Source organism: Lepidochelys kempii, chromosome 2 (assembly GCF_965140285.1).
Source record: "Lepidochelys kempii isolate rLepKem1 chromosome 2, rLepKem1.hap1, whole genome shotgun sequence".
Taxonomy (NCBI): domain Eukaryota; kingdom Metazoa; phylum Chordata; order Testudines; family Cheloniidae; genus Lepidochelys; species Lepidochelys kempii.
This window is the reverse complement of record NC_136381.1, coordinates 207,188,613-207,210,608: the sequence shown is the minus strand read 5'-3', so window position 1 is coordinate 207,210,608 and position 21,996 is coordinate 207,188,613. Positions and strand designations below refer to the sequence as shown.

The 21,996-nt window shown below is 41.2% G+C and overlaps 1 protein-coding gene across 3 annotated transcripts in view; it reads right to left on the bottom strand.

Moving 5' to 3' along the window:
• Positions 1 to 21,996, bottom strand: part of JAZF1 (JAZF zinc finger 1) — a 285,557-nt gene that overhangs the window by 7,071 nt on the left and 256,490 nt on the right. For all 3 annotated transcript variants that reach the window (XM_073333623.2, XM_073333625.2, XM_073333624.2), the window contains exon 4: positions 10,655 to 10,824. In XM_073333623.2, the coding sequence (XP_073189724.1) occupies positions 10,655 to 10,824 (170 nt within the window). The remainder of the gene's footprint in view (positions 1 to 10,654; positions 10,825 to 21,996) is intronic.

Below are 21,996 nucleotides of genomic sequence, written 5' to 3'. Positions count from 1 at the left end.
AGCGGCAAGAGGGGGATATGGCAGGTCAAAGTGCACCGTGGGGAGCAAGTGTTCGGCTCGTCTGGGTGTCCATGGCATGTCCCGCTGACTGCTGAAGCAAGGGTGTGTATGTGGTGCAGAGCATGGGGACTCATGTTGCGATGGAGATGCACAGCATGGAGGGCTGTCTTGTGGTACGGCTAGTGCATGGGGAAACTTAGGAGGTGGCAGGAGCAGTCCATATACAACATCTCGCCCAACCTGGCACAGTTGGTAATGGGGACTTACCAATGCGATGGGCATGAGAGTACTTGCAACTCTCCTACTTGGCCTTGTCGTGTGCTGTCGGATGTGGGCAGGGGGGTAGGTAGGATGCTCACCACCAGTGCACCGCTGGTTCTGCCAGTCCAGGATCGGACTCCACAAGAGGCTGGAGAGCTTCCTCCATGAGGAACTTCCTGAGTCGCAGGAGATGAGCCTCATGGACAATGTTCCCTCTAATTTTTGACAGGCCATGTGCACAAAAAATTTCTTCTGTGCAAATTTTTGACAGGCTGTGTGTGCAAAAAATTTCTTCTGTGCAAATTTTTGACAGGCCATGTGCACAAAAAATTTCTTCTGTGCAAATTTTTGACAGGCTGTGTGTGCAAAAAAATTCTTCTGTGCAAATTGTGCTTCTGTGCAAATTTTTGTGTGTGCGGGGTTCAGGATCTGTGTGTGCTTGTACATGCTCACAGCTTAGGGGGAAAAGTGCTCATGGGTCTGCAGGGGAAAGGACTTACAGATGTCGCAATGTGCGGCAAGATGCGCTTCTCGTAGGTAGTATAAGCAACGGCAGTGCTCATCTCTCATAGAGAAAGAATTGAGGGAATGAGGCACAGTTCTTCAATACTAGAATGCAGGGCATAGTCCCCTGACAAAGTCGGGGCGGCCCCCGAGCGGAGCAAGTAACTACACTAACTACAGTCTATGTACACAACTAAGAAGAAAAAACAAACTAGCTAACTAAATACAATGGACAGTCATTCTCGTAGAGATTACAAGCACGTAGAAGAGAAGATTCTGACTCCAACCACACAGCGCTATGAGGGAACTGGGGAAGTGTCGCCCCGCATGGCCTCTTACAACATTGCCTGGAGCACAAGGCAACATACAACATGCATACAGGTCAACAGACTACCTCTGAAAACTTCCAGCGCATGGCGCACGTGCGTTTGGAATACATATAGGGACCCTCATTAGAAGGAAAATAGATGTTCTTTACTTCCTGACACTTTGACAGGGATTTTCCAGTAGTTCATTCAAAGCTATTGGAAAAACACCAGGAAGTTAACTTAGGATTTGTCTTACCAGCAGTTCATGGCAAGCTGTGGTGCAAATCTACCTCACGCTAGCTTGTAGCCTACCACCTATCTGTGTGGGCCCTGCTGCCACGCATGAAAAATTCTGTGGTGCACTTTCATCTACCATTTCAAAGCAGGGTGGGTCAAAACACAGGGAAACTTTTAGTGTGGCAGTAGGTTCCAGATGGACTGTTAGCGTGCAATGAGCTGGCTGTAAGTCTACGTTGCACTAGCCATCCATGCTCTACCTATCTATAGACAAGTTTTAAGGAACGTATTCAAGCAAAAAAGAGCAGAGATACAAAGAGCAAGCACAGTAGTATTCAGCTACACTCCTTCAAAGTGATCAAAGCAGCTATCACCATTTGCCCTATTTAAGATTATTAATTTTTTTCATGAGGCAGCCACAAAGTTTGATAGCCTTACATCAGTGGTTCTCAACCCATGGCCCAATCCGCACAACTGCAGCCCATGTGATGTTCTCAGGACCATACAGGGGTGTGTGTGTGTGTCTTTTTTGTGTAGATTCGGCCCACATAACACATAGAAAGCTGCATATGCCGCCCACAATTGTAAACAGAACCACTGCCTTACATGTATAGTACCTAGAGAATTAAGTACACAGAAAACAGTCACCTTTAGGTTGGACTTTCACATGATTTCACAAACCTACCCATTTCTATATCCTCCAAACACACTTGAAAATAAATAACCATGTTTGAGGATATTTACCACTGAAACCACAGTTCTCTAGCTGTCTTAGAGAAAAACTACTATGTTTAGAATTGCTACCATCACAGTTCCTGCATAGTTTGCCTTTAAGGGAAGATGATGTCAGCTTTGCCTGAGAAAATCCTCCTTAAGTATCTTTTAGTTTCACTTGCAGGATCAAGAAGCTGGCAGCTCAAGAGCCTTGTACTAAGACTGGTTGAAAGCCTCTGTTGCTTTCGTTACGTGGTAACATCTTACATTCTTCTTGCAGATTCTGAGACCAGCCGTGGTGGTCTATCTAAGCCAGTGGTTCCCAAACTTGTTCCGCCGCTTGTGCAGGGAAAGCCCCTGGCGGGCCGGGCCGGTTTGTTTACCTGCCGCGTCCGCAGGTTCGGCCGATTGCAGCTCTCAGTGGCCACGGTTGGCTGCTCCAGGCCAATGGGAGCTGCTGGAAGCGGCGCAGGCCGAGGGACGTACTGGCTGCCATTTCCAGCAGCTCCCATTGGCCTGGAGCAGCCAACCGTGGCCACTGGGAGCTGCAATTGGCTGAACCTGCGGACGCGGCAGGTAAACAAACCGTCCGGCCCACCAGGGGCTTTCCCTGCACAAGCGACGGGACAAGTTTGGGAACCACTGATCTAAGCTGTGACATTTTATATTTCTGCCTTCAGTGGGTTGGATGACTAGTTAAGGACTCATCTCACTGAGGCGTACTCTTTCCTTCAAGGCTTGTTTACATGGCATAGGAAAGTTCGTTAGAGGTGTGTGACTTGTAAAGTGCACTAAATGCCCCATGTGGACCCTGCTGCCACTAACTGAAAGATAGCTAGTTCGTGTTAATGTAGAAGTAGGTGCCTTTTACATTATACCCGCAGAGTCTCCATAGGGCAGTCAGAGCACTCTATAAATCACACTCCTCTAATGTACTTTACTGAGCCACGTAGACAAGCCCCAAATATATTATCTGCTTCCTCTTCAAGGGTTTGGGCCTTTGGATAAACTAGGAGAGTCTGAGATTGACTTTCATTATAGCAGCTGTGAACTGTCCAGTGGACGGTGTTTTTCTTGTTCTTCCAGAGGAAAGGTTTATGGACATTCAAAGAGCAATTACTATGACAAGTTCGCAGCCCTGGAACTCAACTCCTTTCTGAAGCTTGTAGGTTTGATTGGCTCCACTTACTATGTTTACTAGACTAAGAGGTTGAGAACTCTATAGTAATATGCACTAATTACTACCCGGAACGTAAGGCCATAGTCAGCCAGGCTTAGATTCAGGAATTTTTACTATGCTGAACACTGCCTTCTAATAGTTATAAGAAGGGTTTTGTTAAGACGGGGATCTGAACTATGCCTACACAGAGCTCATGCTGTGTGGAAGTTCAGAAAATCAAACCCTCTGATTATGACCTTCACACTGCAGCTGCCCCTGGACAATTCACTAAAGAGTTATGGTTCCTTTGTACTCTTACAGAACATGAATGTTGGTAGCCAAAAACTGAAACCTCAGAAGAAGGAAATAACAAAAAAAAAAAAAAAAAAAAACCTCAGAAAGCCAGGAAATGCAGGTAAGGTAATACCTCCTTCAGCACGTGTCCTTCTAAAGTCTGATTCCAAACAATCAATGATGTATCTATTCTGGACTGGGATATGTTGTAGTCTATGCTCCTGAGTGACAAATCTTTGTCCCCAATCCTGTGCTGATCTTCCCTGACACAATTTCAAGCAATTCATATCAGTACAAACATTACAAAACTTTCAGCGTTTACTAGAGAATCAATGATCAGTGGAGCCTGCATTAAGGCGCGCAAAAAAAAAAAAAAAAGGTAAGTGGGCTGTAGAGGAGACTGCGTTACAATGCCCCATCTCACCTTACGCTACATGGAAAGTTTCTCCTGATCCATTTCACACAGAACTGTGCCTCTTCAGCTATGTATTTTTTTGTTTTGCGAAAGCAACTGTCTCCAACTCAGTATAAAATGAAGCCTATGAACTATTTGTGCTTGAAAATGTGATGGAGCTTTAAAACAAAGTCTCGGGGCTGAAATGCTAATCTTCAGCTACAGTGCTCAAAGTGTGTGGGGGGAGGGAGATGGGGGAAGGGGTAAGGAGGAATGACCCAACACAACCTAAGTTTATCCTCAGAAACTTTAGAAAAGTCTGGCCAGAGTAATGTGCAAGAAGTTTTCCCTTTTTTGTAACTTCAAATCAAGAGATAGTTATTTGACAATTATACTAGAAGTAAAATGAACAGTTAATGGTGGCATCTGTGCAATAAAAGCTACAGAACATAAATACCCTCAGTTTGCATGGCAATAACATGATCATTTATGGCAAAAGTTTCACTTTGGGTTTACTTGAAACTTTGTTATTGGATTCTTTAATGGGTTATTCTGGAACACCTCATGTGCAGAAATCACAGGCACACACCTCGATGGATGAAAAAGACAGTACAGCCTTTTTCCAGGCAGAAAGTGCTAGGAAATTCCATCTTGGCCTGTGTTTTAAGATGAATTGGGTTAGAGAAGGGTTTGAAAAATAGGAAAATGTTCAGGCTATGAGAAACCAACGCAACATGAAACTTGATCTACATCTCTCCATAAAAGCACTGAAAGAAAACTCTTGTTGGAACTTCACATCAACTCTTCCTAAGTTTTTCCAATGGTTTAATGTAAACACCTTGTTGTGTGTCTTAGGTTAAATTTGTTGAGGTATAGAGAACAACACTGCCAGACCCATCTGTCACTTTTATTGCTCTAGATTCTTAGATTAATGATGAGACACACTCACATGGTTGAGGAAGAAGGCTGCAGCATAGAAAGACTATGGAAATGAAACTAGACGAAAGAACAATGAAACTGGGACCAGAACACGAGGAGATACCAAATAGTTCTAGTAATGGTATTGGTGGGTTTGTGTGGCTACAGTGTTTTTGGTCTGGTAGGACCGTATGTCCTAGGATTCCACCACTAGCTAAAGCATTAAAGTTTGGGATCATGTACAGGGACATGAGACAGGGACATTAATGTAGCTGTTTTGGGGTTTCCTTTTATTCTGTTTAGTGCTTGGACACTCACTTTAATTTTTGCACAGTCTGTGGTGTTTACCTTACACACAATGAGGTTATTAATGCACGAGGTGCTTGCTCCTGACCAGACAAACGTAGTTGCTTTTAGGTGCCATCTTTAGTGGAGGAGGGCAAGAAAACTGTCTCATGGACAAGGCTCTTTCTCCCAGGTACTCAGCTTGCTTCTGTTGCATAATCCTCATCCACTCCAGCTCACTTCCTCTCACAAACTCCATGAGCCACAGACCTGCTTCCTCCTCTCACTCTTCCATCTACTGCACCGGACTTGTTCCTTCTCCATGCCACCCCTTACCCCACTCACTGCTTATTATCTCATGCCTGCCCAGCCTCTCCCATGCCCCTTTGCCCTTACATCAACTCCCACTTATGTCTCTGTCTTGGCTCTCCCAAGGCTCACCCTTAGGAGGCTTTAGGGAGGGGGGTGGGGGAATGAGAGAGGAGGCCCATCAGCCATTCCTCCATCCTCTTCTGGGGAGGCTGGTATCTTTGCATTCTTTGAGGGTGGTGGAAGGGGGTCACCATCCCTTCCAATCCATTTGGGCTTTTGCCAGCATTTTCAAGAGAAAGACCACTGGGCTTCCCAGCCTCAGGGAGCCCAGGCCCATCAGGCTCACTGAGCCCTTCCCATCCCCTTTTATAGGCAAGGCTCAAGGAAATAATGTTCCTTAGAGAGATGGGTTTCTTTGCAATAGGGGGATCTCCACAACATGAGCCGGGAAAGCCCAGTGGGTGAAGCACAGAGAAACTCTGCCCACTCAGGGGAAGGATTTCTTAGCTGGGAAAGATCTGAAACAAATTAATTACAGATCCTGCCAGCATAAGAGACATCCTGCCTATTATGGAGTGGACTGTCCTGCCCAAAACTCCCTGCTAACCCCACCTCTTCGTAGGCTCTCAGTTCCCCAACCTGTCTCTGTGAACTCCAATGCCATCCATTCAACACAGCCGATATCCTCCCCTCTCCTGCTACTACAGCCTCCCCTGCACTTTTGATTGCCGAATATTTGATGTTCTCCAGTTTCCCCCTACCCAACAACCCTCTAACTATATCCCTATCTGCAAACTTGTGCTGCACACTACACCATCTCCACTCAATACCTCACATAGCCCACCAGCCACTGCTGCCCGCAGTCTTTCCAAGCCCCCATTCACAACCGGCAGTCCCTGCAAGTCTTGTTTTCCCCATGCTTATAGCCATCACTACATATTCTCTCGCCTACTGATCTTGGCTGCCCGCTGCTTCCCCATGCCTCTGCCCAATCATACCCTGAACTTCTACACGTTCTAAAAAACCAGGTAACTGCTGCCTTAAAAAAAATGTAGCTGAAGTTGCTCATGTGCATTTCCTAGCAATACAGTCACTAAAAACCTTAGAAATCATCAGTTAAGGCAATTTTCACATTTAGACCAACCTTAACTCCCAAACTTTCCAGTCAGCCATCACAGTAAAGCAGATGCATTCACAGATCTGTAAATCTACATCCAGTTCTCTTTCTGGGATGATATACTCTCTCTAAACATATGAACACTGGACAAACTCAATAATGTGTTATTTGTACATGAAAAACTATGAGCTTGGAGTTGAACTGTGCCTTGTGCAGAGGAACTGGATGTGTGCATTGTGGGTGGCTAGATGTTGGAAGTGAAAGGGAATTTGTTGTGTTAATGAAAATTCTGTATCGGTTGTAATATTGGAATGGTGAGATACGTGAACTGAGTTTGGTCTGGATGCATATAATGCCCTAACTGCTGACTTCCTGGATTTTTAGTGACTGTGTTCATAGGAAATGTACTTGAACAACCTTATCTGTAAGTTTTGTGGGCACTTAAAATACTCTCCTATTTTTACGGTGTGTTTACCATAGACCAGAGAATGTGTGATAGATACTCTATACACAGATATAAAAATAATATATATAATGTATATATAATGTATTTTATATACAATACATGATTTTATATCTATCTATAGATAGATATATAAAATGTATTCATGTATTATTTCTATTACATATATTTGAAACTTTTAATTTGATCTTTAGCAGTTGTCTAAATAGGTTCCTTGGCATTAAAGATCCTTCAGATATGTTTCAGATTTTCTTGTCCACAGCTTTGCTAGACAACACATTATTGATATTGGCCAACATTATCAAAGTAAGAGTTTAATGTTATGCTCTTAAATCCATTCTTTGGCTCCACAAGGGTGGGATTTTCAGAAGTGCTTTAGAAACACAAATCTCACTGTCTTCAATATACACCTAAATGTGAATTTAGGAGCCTAATGTTTAGCTTTGGAGAAACAAAGCTCAAACATATCACACGTATCTTTGATTCAAGAGAACCCACTTAGACCATTGCTAAAGATCAAATTAAAAGTTTAAAATATGTATAATATAAATAATACATAAATACAATTACATAGGAATGCTCTAGAGCATCTAGAAGTCAATGAGCTACTCAAACATTTCTCTCTTTTACCAACAGAATTTTCTCCAAGAAAAGATATTATCTCACCTACCTCTCACTAATGAGTTACTTAGGTGCTTTTGAAAATCCCTCCAAATATAGACTTGGAAACTTTCAGGAAGCTTAGAGTCATATTTTAGAAAAATTTGACCATTGTAATAGAAGAAAAATCTAAGGCAGATTATAGTAAATAGAGGCTAGAGTAACAATATTATTGTTATTTATTGGTAGACAATTTGATATCTTTAAAAAAAATAAGACTGAAAAACAGCAATTAAATGTTTATGACTCACTTCTACTGTGATGCCTATGGGAAACTGTCACCAGATAACAGCTAAGCAGATGGCCAATAGGGACTTTTGATATTTATCTGGCCCATGTAAAAACATATTCTTATTACAGTTTCCATCATCCTACCTCCCCCATTCCGTCAGAATATTTTCACGCTCACTGCTGAATCCTGTCTTAATTACACTGCTTAATTACCTTAATTACTCTTTGGTGCAGAACCAGTCTTTTACTGTTGTACCATGCCAGGCAGAATGGAGCCCTGACTCTGACTGGGGCCTCCAGGCACTCTCACAATACAAATAATAATAAATCAGCATCATCCTATAAAAACACATCATCTAAATGCTGGACAAAAGGAAGCTGTGTTCATTTGTCTCCCCTCCCCCACCCAAAAGTAACTTAGACCTTTTCAGATGTCAGGTGGATCTGATAACTATTGTATGTGTGCATCAATATTCCTGTTTATAGCCATGGTCCTGTTTTACAGCCATCAGTGTTATTACCCAGCACCCAGCAGGAAGTTCCAGTGCATGATTCTTTGATATCAGGACTCCTACCTAAACTCATCAAATATTTCTTCTGAGTGGGGGTTAAACAGAGGGAAGATCAAGAGGAAACATGACCTACAGTTGACACAAAACAAAGGGAAGAGGAAACAAAGATAAAACACAGAAAATAAATTATACAAAGAGGAGAAATGAGGAAACAGAAGCAACTAACTGGAAGTGAGAGAGCTAAAGGAAATGTCCTTACCTATCTGGACTTAACAGGGATAAGTATTTTCCCAAAACTATGGTACTTTTTATCTGCTGCTTTCTCGGTTTGTCAGTCTCTCTATGGGTCATTAATTTGTTCCCTGTCTGACTGTTCTACCATTAATGGTGCATAAGACATCCTGTAGACAGTCCTCATGCATTTGAGATGAAGGCAGAGAGATAGCAGAAGCAGGCAGGAACAGCTTGCTTATTTGGCAGTAAAAAGACAGAGGAGCTGGCAGTCAAACAGAGAACAGACAGGATATAGCAAATTACAGGGTTCTTCTTCTAGCTTTTTCCACTAAATAAATGTTTTCTGCAATGCACAGATGCCCTCTTGGGAAAGTAACTCCTAACAATTGCCATGGCTTGCTTGCTTCCTGAGCTAAGCATTTACCTTTTATTCTACACCCTTCCCTTTACACACCTTCTGCCATAAAGAAAATGTGACAATCTTGCATAATGTGACCACATCTGCTCATTGACATTTCCAAATCCCCAAATCCAGATATCCCCAAAATATCTTCCCTCCCACACCATCCCAAGAGTTTATGCTGAGATTTTCCTGAAGAGTAGAACAATTATTATGTAATTCACAATTCAAACTAATCTCCACATACAGGACTAACACATTGCTATAGAAAGTGTACACACTCTTTTGCACAATATTTCCACTTGTGACTGATCTCCACGTATATGCACATACATTTTGTGACAAGCATTACTGAGTTAAAGGGGCTGGAAGTGATTCAGAATAGCTGCAGAATCAATGAAAGGCACACATTTTCAAGTACTGCACTTTGTATTTGCTATTGTCAGGATTTATACACCTTCAAATGTTACTAGTCTTCCTGCATTTCTCTCTTTCATTTTTCAGTTTTGTATTCCATTTTAGGACTTTACTATGCAGTTGTTAAAAAAGCCTTATCGTTGGTGGCAGTTTTGCTGGTGTATACACTGTAGGTTGGGGTCCTTTGAGCCTGCTGGATTTTAAAACGTTCTCTAATGCTTCATGGAGAACTTTGAAAAACATTTAATATATAGAGAAAATCCAGTCACATATTCCCACATTTTTATTGCTTAGGGACCTTTGCATAATAAATGAATCTGTTCTGTAAGAATCCATTTGCTCCTGCTCTAATTCATGTGAAATAATATTGCTTTGCCTGTAATATCAGAGAGATATACATGCTAGACAATGGTGATGTCGCAAGGAGAACATAAGTAGAAGCTGGTTAACAGACTTTTATGCAAAGGTCCCTCATACGATAAAACAAATGAACAAAAAAAGAAAGACAAGTTTTCCCAGAATATATGGTATTCAAATAGAAGTCCCCCATCCTGCAATCAAATCCATACAGATTGTCATGCCCATGAGAAGTCAGAGGGATTCTGCACCAGTACAAAATTCTGCTCATACAGATCCGTTTTCAGGATCAGGGTCAGAATCTACCCTATACAAATGTTTTCAAATGTTTTCTATGAGGTTACTGCTCAGTCTTCCCTGAGGTGGCCTTTGGCTTTTTAAAATTAAATGGTACGTTTTGCACATCATCTGTATTAGCAGAGGTATCACTGGCATACTTTCAGTACAGGATAGCACAAAATCTGTAATGGTTATATAAAGAGGACCCATTCCAGCGTTGGTATGGACAAGTTCTATATGTAATGTGCGTGATTCCATGTAACAGATGAATGTTGGCATCATCTTCCCATTTCAGGAGATAATTTCTTGGAATAAGGCTTGCTAATTATAATGTGTGACCCAGTTGCTTTAATTGTTCCTTTTAACAATCTCTCTTGATCAGTAGATACAGATGCAACATATGCTATATATGACTTGAAAATGTTTGAGAGGAAAATCAGTCCGAAAAGAACACTGTGCAGCTATATGAGAATCTGTTGAAGTCTCGTAAAAATAAAAGCGAAAGGTCTAATAAAACAGAAAGATGTGACCTGCTTTCCCAGACTCTCTCCCCTACTGCAGTGAAACAGAAATAAACCAAGTCTCTGCTATAACTCACCTTATATCTTTTTTTACATCCAGGAACAGGACAGGCAAAAGGCTTCTCATCCCCTCCATTCATACACATTGAACTGAGGATAGCTTCCGAGCTGATGGCGCTTTCTGTGGTCCAGGACTCGTCACTGTCTGATTCTTCATAGTCTACTTCTTCCTCGTCATATTCGCTACCTAAGAAACCAGGGTATTTCACAAGAATAAAGTGAAATCATTGCAACACAATTCATTTTTATTTCATTATCCCCAGTCCCTTATAACTCACCTACACCCTTCTTATTTATAATGCAGGAAGACAGGTACTTTTAATCACATAAAATGTCCTGGCTATAGCTACTACTTCATAAAAATAGCCACAGTACCTTTCTTAAGTAGCTATAAGATAGCTGATATTAATATATTTTCATAAACAATCAACCACAGTGGCATTAAAGGTTCAACAGGGATTGATTACGAACTCAATTTCACTACTTTTCTAACAAAAGAGCCCTCTCTGTTCCAAACGCGACCTAGAAAACATAGATAATTTTCTCTAACCTAAAGCTTTTTTTTTTTTTTTTTAGGGCTTTTCCTTTACATGATACAATACTGAAGAGCATAATTTGACAGATCATAAACAGTGTAAAATAATACGTTGACAAGTCCTAATGCATTTACTAGCCCTTTGGAATTAAATGGAATTATAGCACAACATTAATAAGAATTATAGTGTAGCAATTATAGTTGTGAAATTCATTCCCTCAGGTTTAGGGATAAATGGCTGCCTTGACCACATTCTGTTCCAGATATGCTACAGCAGTCATTTGAGCACCTGGTACTGAGGTTTTTAATTTTTTTTAATTGTAATAACTCAAGAAAAAAGTCTGAAGAAGTAGTTAAATGCAAAACAAGGGAAAGTGGAAAGGCAGAATTTCACCAATAATGATAAGTACAATAAAAAAAGGAGAGTCCCAGCTGATAAAAGCAGCAAATATATCCAGAGAGAGAGAGGAGGAGGAAACTTTTTCTGGAGAGTCTTATAGGGAGTGTGTAGCTTGCACGAGGTGCTGTGGGAAATGGCAACTCCCCTTTGCTCTTGCTTTTGTCCCTGCCCTGGCAAGAGAGGATGATTTAGCTCCAACTGTTGGAATCATTTCAGCAGTTCCAGACTGAGCCTTATGAGTTTTATACAACTGTTTGACTTGCTTCCCTCATTATGCACTTTGCATACGTGTCTGTAAGCAGCTTTTTATTCTGTGGCAACAATGCAGATGGACGCCTGATCAATCAGATTCTCAAGAAGCTGCAAGGAAACAAACTTCACAAAGAAAACCCACGTTTCAGCATGTAACGGAGTCTTCACTTTTTATTACATGTGAAATTAAATATGCCCTGTATTCTATTAAATTATCTATCCCTTCTTGATCTCTCACTTTCCCGGCCCTCAGTTTCATAATCAGTTACTCTTTACTCATGAGTAAATATGTATGTCAGCTGGTAGCTGTAAAGTGCTTATGATGTGGAGGAATAACCAGATATTTTACATTAGGTCACATATGTCAGGTTGTACTACTTTTTTCCCTATGGTTTTCATTCTTACTGGGTGGAGGGCAGATGAGGGGAGATGGATTGTTGTTTCCCACTATTAGCGCATACACACACACTATATATATATATAAATAGAGAGAGAGAGAGAGACAGACAGACAGACACCCTCCCCATGTTGTGCATAACATCCGGAAAACTCACCCTTATTGACTGAGATTTATCCCACACAGATTGATTGAAAGTCGAAGTGAGCATTATTGACCTCTTAAAATATTTTTGAACCATAGGAACAGATAACCTAAAATGAGGTTAAGGGTTCTTATAGTTTAATTAACTAATACAAATATTTAGGCAAAACCACTTCTATGATTTCCTGCCATTGATTACATCTTGATGGAAAAAATTCCTCAAGATACTCCTTTCAAGCTTTTTAGCTCATCTTGGTTTTTCAAACAAATGTATCAGATAAACCTACAATACATAAATGAATGTGCTTTTAGGATTATACAGTATGTAAGAACTCTGACACCGACACCCCTTCAACCACTAAACTCCTGCCAACTTCCTCAATCAAAGTAAATGAATAAAATCTTAAGGGGGAAAAAGAAAAAATCTACTGTAAACAGAGCTTCAACCCCCAAAAGGAAAAAGTTCTAGAGACTCCCTGAAGTCCACTTGGAATATCACTATTGCTGTTGATTCTATGTGGAAGGTACCCTGGGCTAGATTCACCTATGGCACTGCAACTCCCAGTTCCTAGGTGCCTGCTACTAGTGGAATTCACAGCCCTGAATTAGGCACCCAGGCTCCACATACATTAAATTGAGAGAGTGAGGTGCCTAAGAAAGGAATTCTCAGAACCGAGCAAGCTGAGCGAGGAGCCCTCTAAGCCAACCAGCAGTGAAATACAAAGGAAAGGGAAGGGTGGGGTGTAGAGACCAGCTCCTTAAAGGTACTTAGGCACCTAATCCCACTGATCTGGGCCTTAGGTGCCAGACTGATGGGCCACAGGGAGGTGTCTCCCTCCGCCAAGAGTCGTAGCTGAGAGCCCTCTCCAGGAGTAAGGCACCTAACTCAAGTCAGCCCTTTCTCACAAACAAACAGAGCCTCTTCCCCACTACAGCCAATAACCCAGTGATTGGAGCACCTGCCTGAGACCTGGGTTCAAGTCCCCTCTTGAAATCAGGCAGAGCAGAGATTTGAAAACAGGTCTCCCACCTCCCATAGAAATCACAGAAATGTAGGGCAAGTAGGGACTTCGAGGTCACCTTGTCCATTCCCCCACACTGAGGCAAGAGTAAGTATACCCAGACCATCCTTGACAACTGTTTGCCTATCCTGGTTTTAAAAACCTCCAGGGAAGGGGATTCCACAACCTCCCTGGGTAACCTGTGCCAGTACTTAACTATCCTTACAGTTGGAAGTTTTTCTTAATACCAACTTAAATCTCCCTTGCCACAAACAAGGCTAAAACTGAACACAATAATCCAGTGCTAAGTAGAGTGGAACAATTACCTCCCAGGTCTTACATACGATAGACCTCTTAATACATCCCAGAATGGGACATGCCTTTTTTGCAACAGCATCAAATTGTTGGCTCATATTCAATTTGTGATCCGCTATAATCCCCAGATCCTTTTCTTCAGCACCATTGCCTAGCCCAATTATTCCCCATTTTGTATCTATTCATTTGATTTTTTCCTTCCTACGTGCAGTACTCTGCATTTCTTCTTTACTGAATCTCATCTTACTGATTTCAGACCAATTCTCCAATTTATCAAGTCATTTTGAATTCTAATTCTGTCCTCCAAAGAGCTTACAGCCCCTCCCAGGTTAGTGTCATCCTCAAATTTTACAAGTGTTTTCTTTATTCCATCATCCCAGTTGTTAATGCATATATTGAATAGTACGAGCCACAGGACAGACTGCTGGGCCCACTTGACACGTCCTCCCAGTCCGACAGTGAACCATTTATAACTACCCCCTGAGAATGGTTCTTCAACTAGTTGTGCACCCAGTTTACAGTAATTTCATCTAGTTCCCCAATTTCCTTGTGAGGATGTTATGTAGGACTGTATCAAAGGCCATACTAAAGTCAAGATATATCATGTTTACTGCTTCTCCACATCCACTAGACTGGTACCCGTTAAAGAAGGAAATTCTGTTTTAAACCAAGTCTTAACTCTAGGGAGTTTGAAAGTTAGAAGTACTATTCCACATATGAACTGGCAGGTAAATATAATAATTCAAGCGTGTTGCGATCCATATGAAATATTTTACCGAACTATTATTTTACTCTGAGTTGGAGCCTCAGGGTTCATTGTGATGCTAATCCTATGGAATTGAATTATTCATTAAAAACAATCTATTTAATCAGATTCTGGTCTAAATAAAATGTATGAAAATATTTCTAGCAATAAAAATGTATCCTTTAAATAATTAATGTTGTTTCAGTTGCCTTAGAAAAATAACATCCATGTAGCCAGTATTTTAACCGTTCCCCCCTCTGAATTTAATTTCCTCACTTGTCAGCACCTAAGAGCAGCAGCCCAAGCTGTGCCTTGTCAGCTTTGCCAATTGTGTGAAAACGAATCAGGTTTTTTTAAACATATATGTTGGCCTTGCCACAATAAACAGGCCTTAGATGAAGCAGTTTGAGTCTTAAGAATCCCAGCTTTGTGCACCGGCCAGGATTCCATTGCACTCCATTACCGCCTCAGGTGCACCAAATACAATTTGATCCAATGGCTCCTGATTGCTCCTTTTGGGCAGTTTGGCAGCATCCAGCAGTGGGCTGAAGGGGATGTACACAACAGTGTATTTTGATCGAGATATAGATTTTGATCTCTGCTGGTATTTTACAATAATATATACATATATAATGGGGGGTGAGTGGGGAGAATCAGCACATAAATATTTGCCCTCAGTCAGACCACAGGTTGTTACACTTGTCTGATTCAGACATATAAAAGGGCTCAGAGATTAGTTAGCCCTTCTGGGCTAGAATGTTGCCTTGCACACAGAAAACTGAATGTTCCATTAGGACATGCTGCCCTTAAAAGGGCTCTAGCAAAATTGTTAGTGGAACACACATGTTAGTGGGCATATCATTTCTCCTACTGCTTAGATGGGAAGGCTGATCAGTCATTCCAGAAATCAGTACCCCAAACCAAAATATTAGGAATAGACTTCAAAAATCTAGATAGAAAAAAACATGTGTGCATTTCCCAAAATTAGGTGCCCTAAATACTTGGAGGAGGGAGGGGAAATGTTGACAGAAAAGTACATCGTTTGATCAAGGTGTTATACAAAAAGACAATAATATTATTGAAACTTAAAGGTAGTCATGTAACTAGCAAGCAATTTATCTTCCTTGCCTGTCACACTAACACGCCATTCTCTTCTCTGAACTCCTCCACTGGCTCCCTGCTTTTCACTGCTTTAATCCCCTGGCTATCAGTTTCAAGACCCTAGGTAGCTCCACTTTATCCTACATCTCCAACCTTGTTTATGATTGTTTCCCTCTCTCCTGAACCCACCCATAACAACTAGCCATTGGTAATATTTAAAGTCCTATTCATCTGTTTCTCCTCCAGCTGGCTCCATGCCCTCTCTTATGCCTCACCTTTTGCATGCAATGCTTTCACAATTCTGGCCCACAAAGCCACTTCCCCTCTCTTCATTCAGATCTCTCCATAGATTAACCTCCTCCATGCTCCCCACAATAAGTGAGCCAGTAATAGAATAGGTTTCAGAGTAGCAGCCCTGTTAATCTGTATCCCCAAAAAGAAAAGGAGGACTTTTGGCACCTTAGAGACTAAAAAAATTATTTGAGCATATAAATTTGTTAGTCACTAAGGTGCCACAAGTCCTCCTTTTCTTTTAGTAACAGAATAGAACTTTTTGGTTTATTTTAAACTAGTTATTCCTTCTACTGAACTCTCTCTGCTATTCTGTGACTCTCTGGGGGTAAGAAAATGGCTCCATGCCACTGCCTCTCTGAGGAAACCCCTGCCCCACTCCAAGCAGAGGGTGGGATCACAGTGGAGGGAAGGTAGCATGAAGGCCTCATGCTATGCTGTGTTTAGGGCCCCAGATTGTCTTGTCCCAACCAGGTGTATGAATCAATTTAAGCTAGACAAACCATCCTCATCATGCCATATGATACATGCGATCCACTCACCAAGCCATTTTTCATTGACAACACAAGTCCCCCTTTCACTGAAACCAATCATAAAAGACACTTTATGCCCTGGGAAAGCTCAAACTGACATTAAAATGCCAGTTACTAGGAAGGAAAAAAATTATACTGGGTCACAAAATACTGTGAAATATGCTGACAAATTACTTCATTTCTGACATTTACAATAAAAAAAATAAAAAGAAAGTTAAAAACAGCCTGTACCCTAAATATTTTGATTTGTTGAAATAAAACACATATGTGAGAAGAGAAGATCTATGATTATTGGCTGTGTGCTAAAACCTAAAATGTCTTTGCAGCATGCTAAAAGGGGGCAGAACACCATAAGGTCCTGATTCTGCTGGTGTTAAGGTCAACAGGCGTGTTGCTATTAACTTCAGTGGAAGCAGGACTGGGCCCCAAGCCACTGTCTGAATTCTTTATGAAAAGTCTACCATTTCTCCTTTTTCCAATCGATTGAATCCATAACTTGCATTGCTTAGGAGGGAGATATTGATCATGTCACAGGGACTAAATCATCATGGAGTCAATATTGCAGGCCAGTTTCTCAGATGCACTGCTGTAAATCTGAAAAAAACAATTTACTTTTATGGAATTTACTGTGTATTTACACGGCTGTAACTTAGACCAAAACTTGCCCCTCCATGTGTGAGATTTATTATTTCTTTTTCTCAACTGTTTGAGTAAAACAGCATGTCTACACTGCAACTGAAAGTGTGATTGCAGCTTGGGTCGGCATACCTACATTAGCTTTAATCTAGCTAACACTCTCTCTCTCACACACACACAGACACACACATGCAATAGCAGTGAAGATGTGTTGGTGTGGACTTCAGTGCAGGCTAGCAATGGGAGTATCTATTCAGGGTCCTTGCACAGACTTGTACAGCCTGAAACCCATGCTGCTGCATCTTCACCGTTATGTTTAGCCAGGCTAGTTAGATTAAAGCTAATCTTCAGTAATGCCTTTAATTGCAGCATAGATATCCTAAGTAGGAAGTTTCCAGCTGGTGCACATCATTTGTGATTGTCCAAGTGGTTCAGTTTGGCCTCCCATTCATTCATAACTAAAGACTTCAGTATTGTGCCAAGAAAAATGAACTACAAACACAAAAAGGCTGGAATAATCATTATAAGAAACTATTCATTTCTACAGTATAATCAAGAGTATTAATGCTGTATTTCCCCTCCGCTCCAAAAATATAACTGTTGTCTCTGTACACAGTATATAACAATGTAGTTTAAGAGTAACTATCTTACTGCGGTTGGGCATAATGCTTTTAGTGTCACAGAAAGTTCATGCAAGTTCCAATGTTCTCCCATAAAACCTCAGTTTCACACTTTGTCCTGTGTGGGACTTGCAGTTTGCGTTTCATAAAAAAAAGTTTTATGAGAGTACTTCTTATTTTAAGAAACCTGTTTTCCTACATACTGTGACAGCTTCCTCATAATAAAAGCCCGTGAACTATTTTTTGTATGCTGTGAATTTGGATCTAATGCTAATACATTTATTGATTTGTTGAAATCTCTCTCTCTCTCCACACACACACCATTGAAATGCCTAAGAAGTCATTCACAGTGAAATACTTTTCACCCGCACTTAGCACAGGCTAGGGCCACTGGGGGGGTGAAACACGCTCCCAATACCAGGGTCCTAGCTGCTGTGCAAGCATCTGGTAGTGGAGAGCTGGCTATGCCAGCTCTGCATCACCCCTTCTTGGCACATCCGAGTATGAGAGATATACCAGAGCAGGAGAAGGATGTGACTACAGTACCTTGTACTCTGGCAATCCTTATTGTGACTCAGCCCCCGCAGCTGCCCCTGGGATTGGGAGCGCATTCACATGGCTTTAAGATGCCTTTGCCCCCACCAACTCCTTCAGGTCCTGATTGAGCAGAGCTCAACTGGACCCAAAAAAAGGGCCCAGGGACTTTAAATCTGATGGCTATTCTGTGGCTAACCAGCGCAACAATTGGGATGCCAGAGCAATATGCTCCTTTCATCCTACATTTGTCAGCAGGTAGAAGAACAGATGGCATGAGATTTCCTTTTGGCTCCTGCAGTGATAACAGGAGAAAAAGCCTTGTAATCTTATTGTAGTCACGGAGGTCAGCAGCGATTACACTGATCTGACAAAGGGAGCGTTCGTTAACTGAGAAGATGCCTTTAAAAAAAAGTCATATTTTCAGAGTGGAGCTGCATTTTCAGCTGTGTAGCGAGAGGGCCATCCGCTGGCCCTCTGCACCAAGGGTGAATTTTAGACTGGGTTTTCTGCTGGGTTGAGAGAGCTGTGTACTGGAATGGAGGCTAGGGGGTGTGTGTGTGTGTGTGTGTGTGTGTGTGTGTGTATTTTTCTGTGCTGGTGACATGCCAATTTAAATGTGTTTTTGTCTGTTTTAAATATTTTTCCTCTGTGTGACCCTAGTGACATGCTGTAGGCACACTATGTACCTGGGGGGGAAAAAACCCTTAACTCCCCCCCCCCGCCTCCCCCACAAAAAAACCACCATCACCACCACCACCACCAACATAGAATTGTTTCACAGAACACTGGCAAGTGCGCTCTCTCTCTCACACACACACACACACACACACACACACACACTTTTTTCCCATCTCTTTTAGAGTTCGGGTGGGATTTTTGGGTGTGGATTAAACACGCATCTGAGGTATTAGACTGCTATCTGTGAAGACTGACTCTTTTCTCCAGAGAACAGACACAGCACATGCAGGGCAAGTATTCTCTCGCTTTGCCATAAACGTGTCGCAGGGTGAGCCTACACTGGAGCTGGAGCTCAAATGTCTAGCTTTGGTAGACATAACTGTGCTAGCCTTGATCAAGCTAGGGCACTAAAAATAGAAGTGTAGCTATGTGGCACAAGCAATGGGATGGCTTAGCCACCCTCTGTACAATCACATCTGAAATCTTAGTGCAAATCTAGCCCTCCCACAGGTGGCTACTCTTCTGTTTCTATTATGTCTATCCAAGCTGGAAATTACACATCCAGTGCTCATGTAGACATATCCAATCCCCTGAAAGGTGCAATTGAGGGTATTAGTTTATTCTTCATGTCCACTGAATCCTTGGCATCTCTGCTGAGATTGCTTTGTCAGGTACTCTTGTTGTTTGTCAGATGGGCACCTGTCTGCTGGTACCAGGGTTGAGGCAATCAGATCATTAGATGTAGGTCACCAAACAGCTGTCAAAATGGCAACAACTTACAATTATTAATTACTGACTTGGATCTGGATTTAAATCACTGAGCTAGAGGAGATGCTCTGGATCCTAATACCAGTCCTCTGAGCAGCCTGTCTCAATTGTTGTGTGGTCTGCTGGTTCCATCCCCTAGCCTACTAATGCATATTCTGAAGTCAGGAGTACAACAGAAACCTTGTAGTAGTGGACTTGGCTGGCAGCATCCTGCTTTCCCTTGCAGCACTGGCCAGAGTAGGATTTGGCCTGAAAAGTTTGTCAGGGGGAAACTATCTTTTCTTTCTTTCCTCTCCTTATACAGAACTATCTAATGAACTACTTAATGCTTTTATCCTTCAGCTGGCTCTCCCTGAATTCAAGGCCTCGCCAATGAATGCATATTGAGAGTGTTTTTAAAACACAGCTTACGTAACCATAGATACAAGGACTCAAACACACAGAATGTGTATTTTTTTAATATCATTTTTCATACTCCTGGCATTTAAAAGCACTTGAAAAAAATAAGTTAGATGAAGTGATTCTAATGGCAAACTTCACAGCTATTTTTAACTGAGCAATCACTTGGGCCATTTGGTTAAGGACATTGTTGCTTTTATTGGCAAGGACACATTAAATGCCCTTCCCTTTTCTGAAGGATGTTAAGGGGTCTCTGACTTTCACCTGGACAGCCATAGGGCTGGGAGAAGGGACACCAGTTTATACCTACTTTGAAGAATAGCACCTGAGATGCTGCATCAACACTGCAGGGCCATGGTCAGCAGTGTGTGTGTGTGGGTCTCATTCTTTTCTACTTATCTACTTCAAGTATTATTTATACACCTCAAGGTACCTGTTAATTTAGTAACTTATGCCATGAACCAGCAAAGTGCCTAAGCATGAGATCAGCCCACCTAAGTCACATATTACTACACAAAGCCCCAATCCATATTAAAGTTAAATATATGCGTAAGGGTATTGCTGGATCAGGGCCTTGTGTCTAATCCTAACATGGGGCTATATCATTGTTGGGCACAGGGCATTTACTAACTAAGCAAATCTACAAATAGACTCATCTTAAAATCTTTGAGACATGGCGGCGATGTTTACGATAAAGAAAAGACGGCAACTGTAAAAATGGAACATAATACATATTTTTAAAATTTGAAATGCAGTTAGTGTCAGATAAATTACTGTAAAAATTAGACCTTTTTACGCATTAGATCGGCTCATGACTAAGTCATATCAGCTTACTTGTGTGACAATAGTTAAAAAAATATATTTTTTATACCTGTTAGCTCTGCAGCGCCAATATCGATACAGAAGAGATCTGGATTTTATCCCATCTTGGGCATCACCACCAGAATAGTTACATTCCAATTGCAAAAACCTTATTAATAAACCTAAACAATCTAGTTTAAAACTCAGAGGCACAGAATACAAATCCAGAAATTATATTCAAGTACAAACATGTGCATAGCTATACAGACAAGAGAAATTCCAATTGTGTTACAGCTAGTATTTTTTGTTATTACTGAATCCGAGGTGTGTACACAATATATTGTTAGATAGGCAATATCTCTTCAGTTGCAACTAACTGTAAAATAGCAACTAATCACAAAAACATGCATGTAAAGAACTGATTGTGGAAAAAAACAGTCAACTGATACCATAGCATGTGTTTTGTAGAGCATGACTCGTGCTCTGAAAATGCAGTCAAATGTTGTAGAGGTGCTAAAGCAAATTGATATAATGTTACTTCACAATGTGCTGTTGAGGTTTTATGGTCACCCTGCGCCAATAGTCTCGGGAAGTTACTTTGCATTCTTATATAAACTTTTTTTTCCAATCCTGTTTTCCACAAAAAAGGCCTTTCAATAATGTACAACCTTCTGTTTATACACAGTACAGGAAAAACATGATAAACTGCGTAACACGATCTCTGCTTTAAACGTATTCTTAAAACAGGATTTCTACAACTTCATGTAAACAAAAAAAAGGGACTGTAGTAAGCACTTGCCACTGCCCCTTCAAAAGGAGCAGTGTCTTTCTGTTAATTAAACTGCAATGCTTTACAGTGCAATTTTTAAAATAATGAATATACAAAGTAAATAAATAAATAAAACTGAACAGACCCCTCCCACTAAAAGCTTATCCTGCGGTCATAAAACCCGTGCCAGCTTGAACCCTTTCTTTTTCATGTACAGCAAGAGCAGGTATGTGGCCGAGAAAAAAACAAAGTAGGCTTTTTCCACCCACAGTCACGGGATGTTAATTGAACTCTGGCAAACGTTAAAAGATATTTCTCAGAACGCTCAAGAAAGAATTAAAAATAGGAGCGGAGAAAAAAAAGTGACCATCTGTTCCAGCCCCACATTCAAACAACCACAATGAAGAAAATTTATAATTAATTAAATTATAATCAGA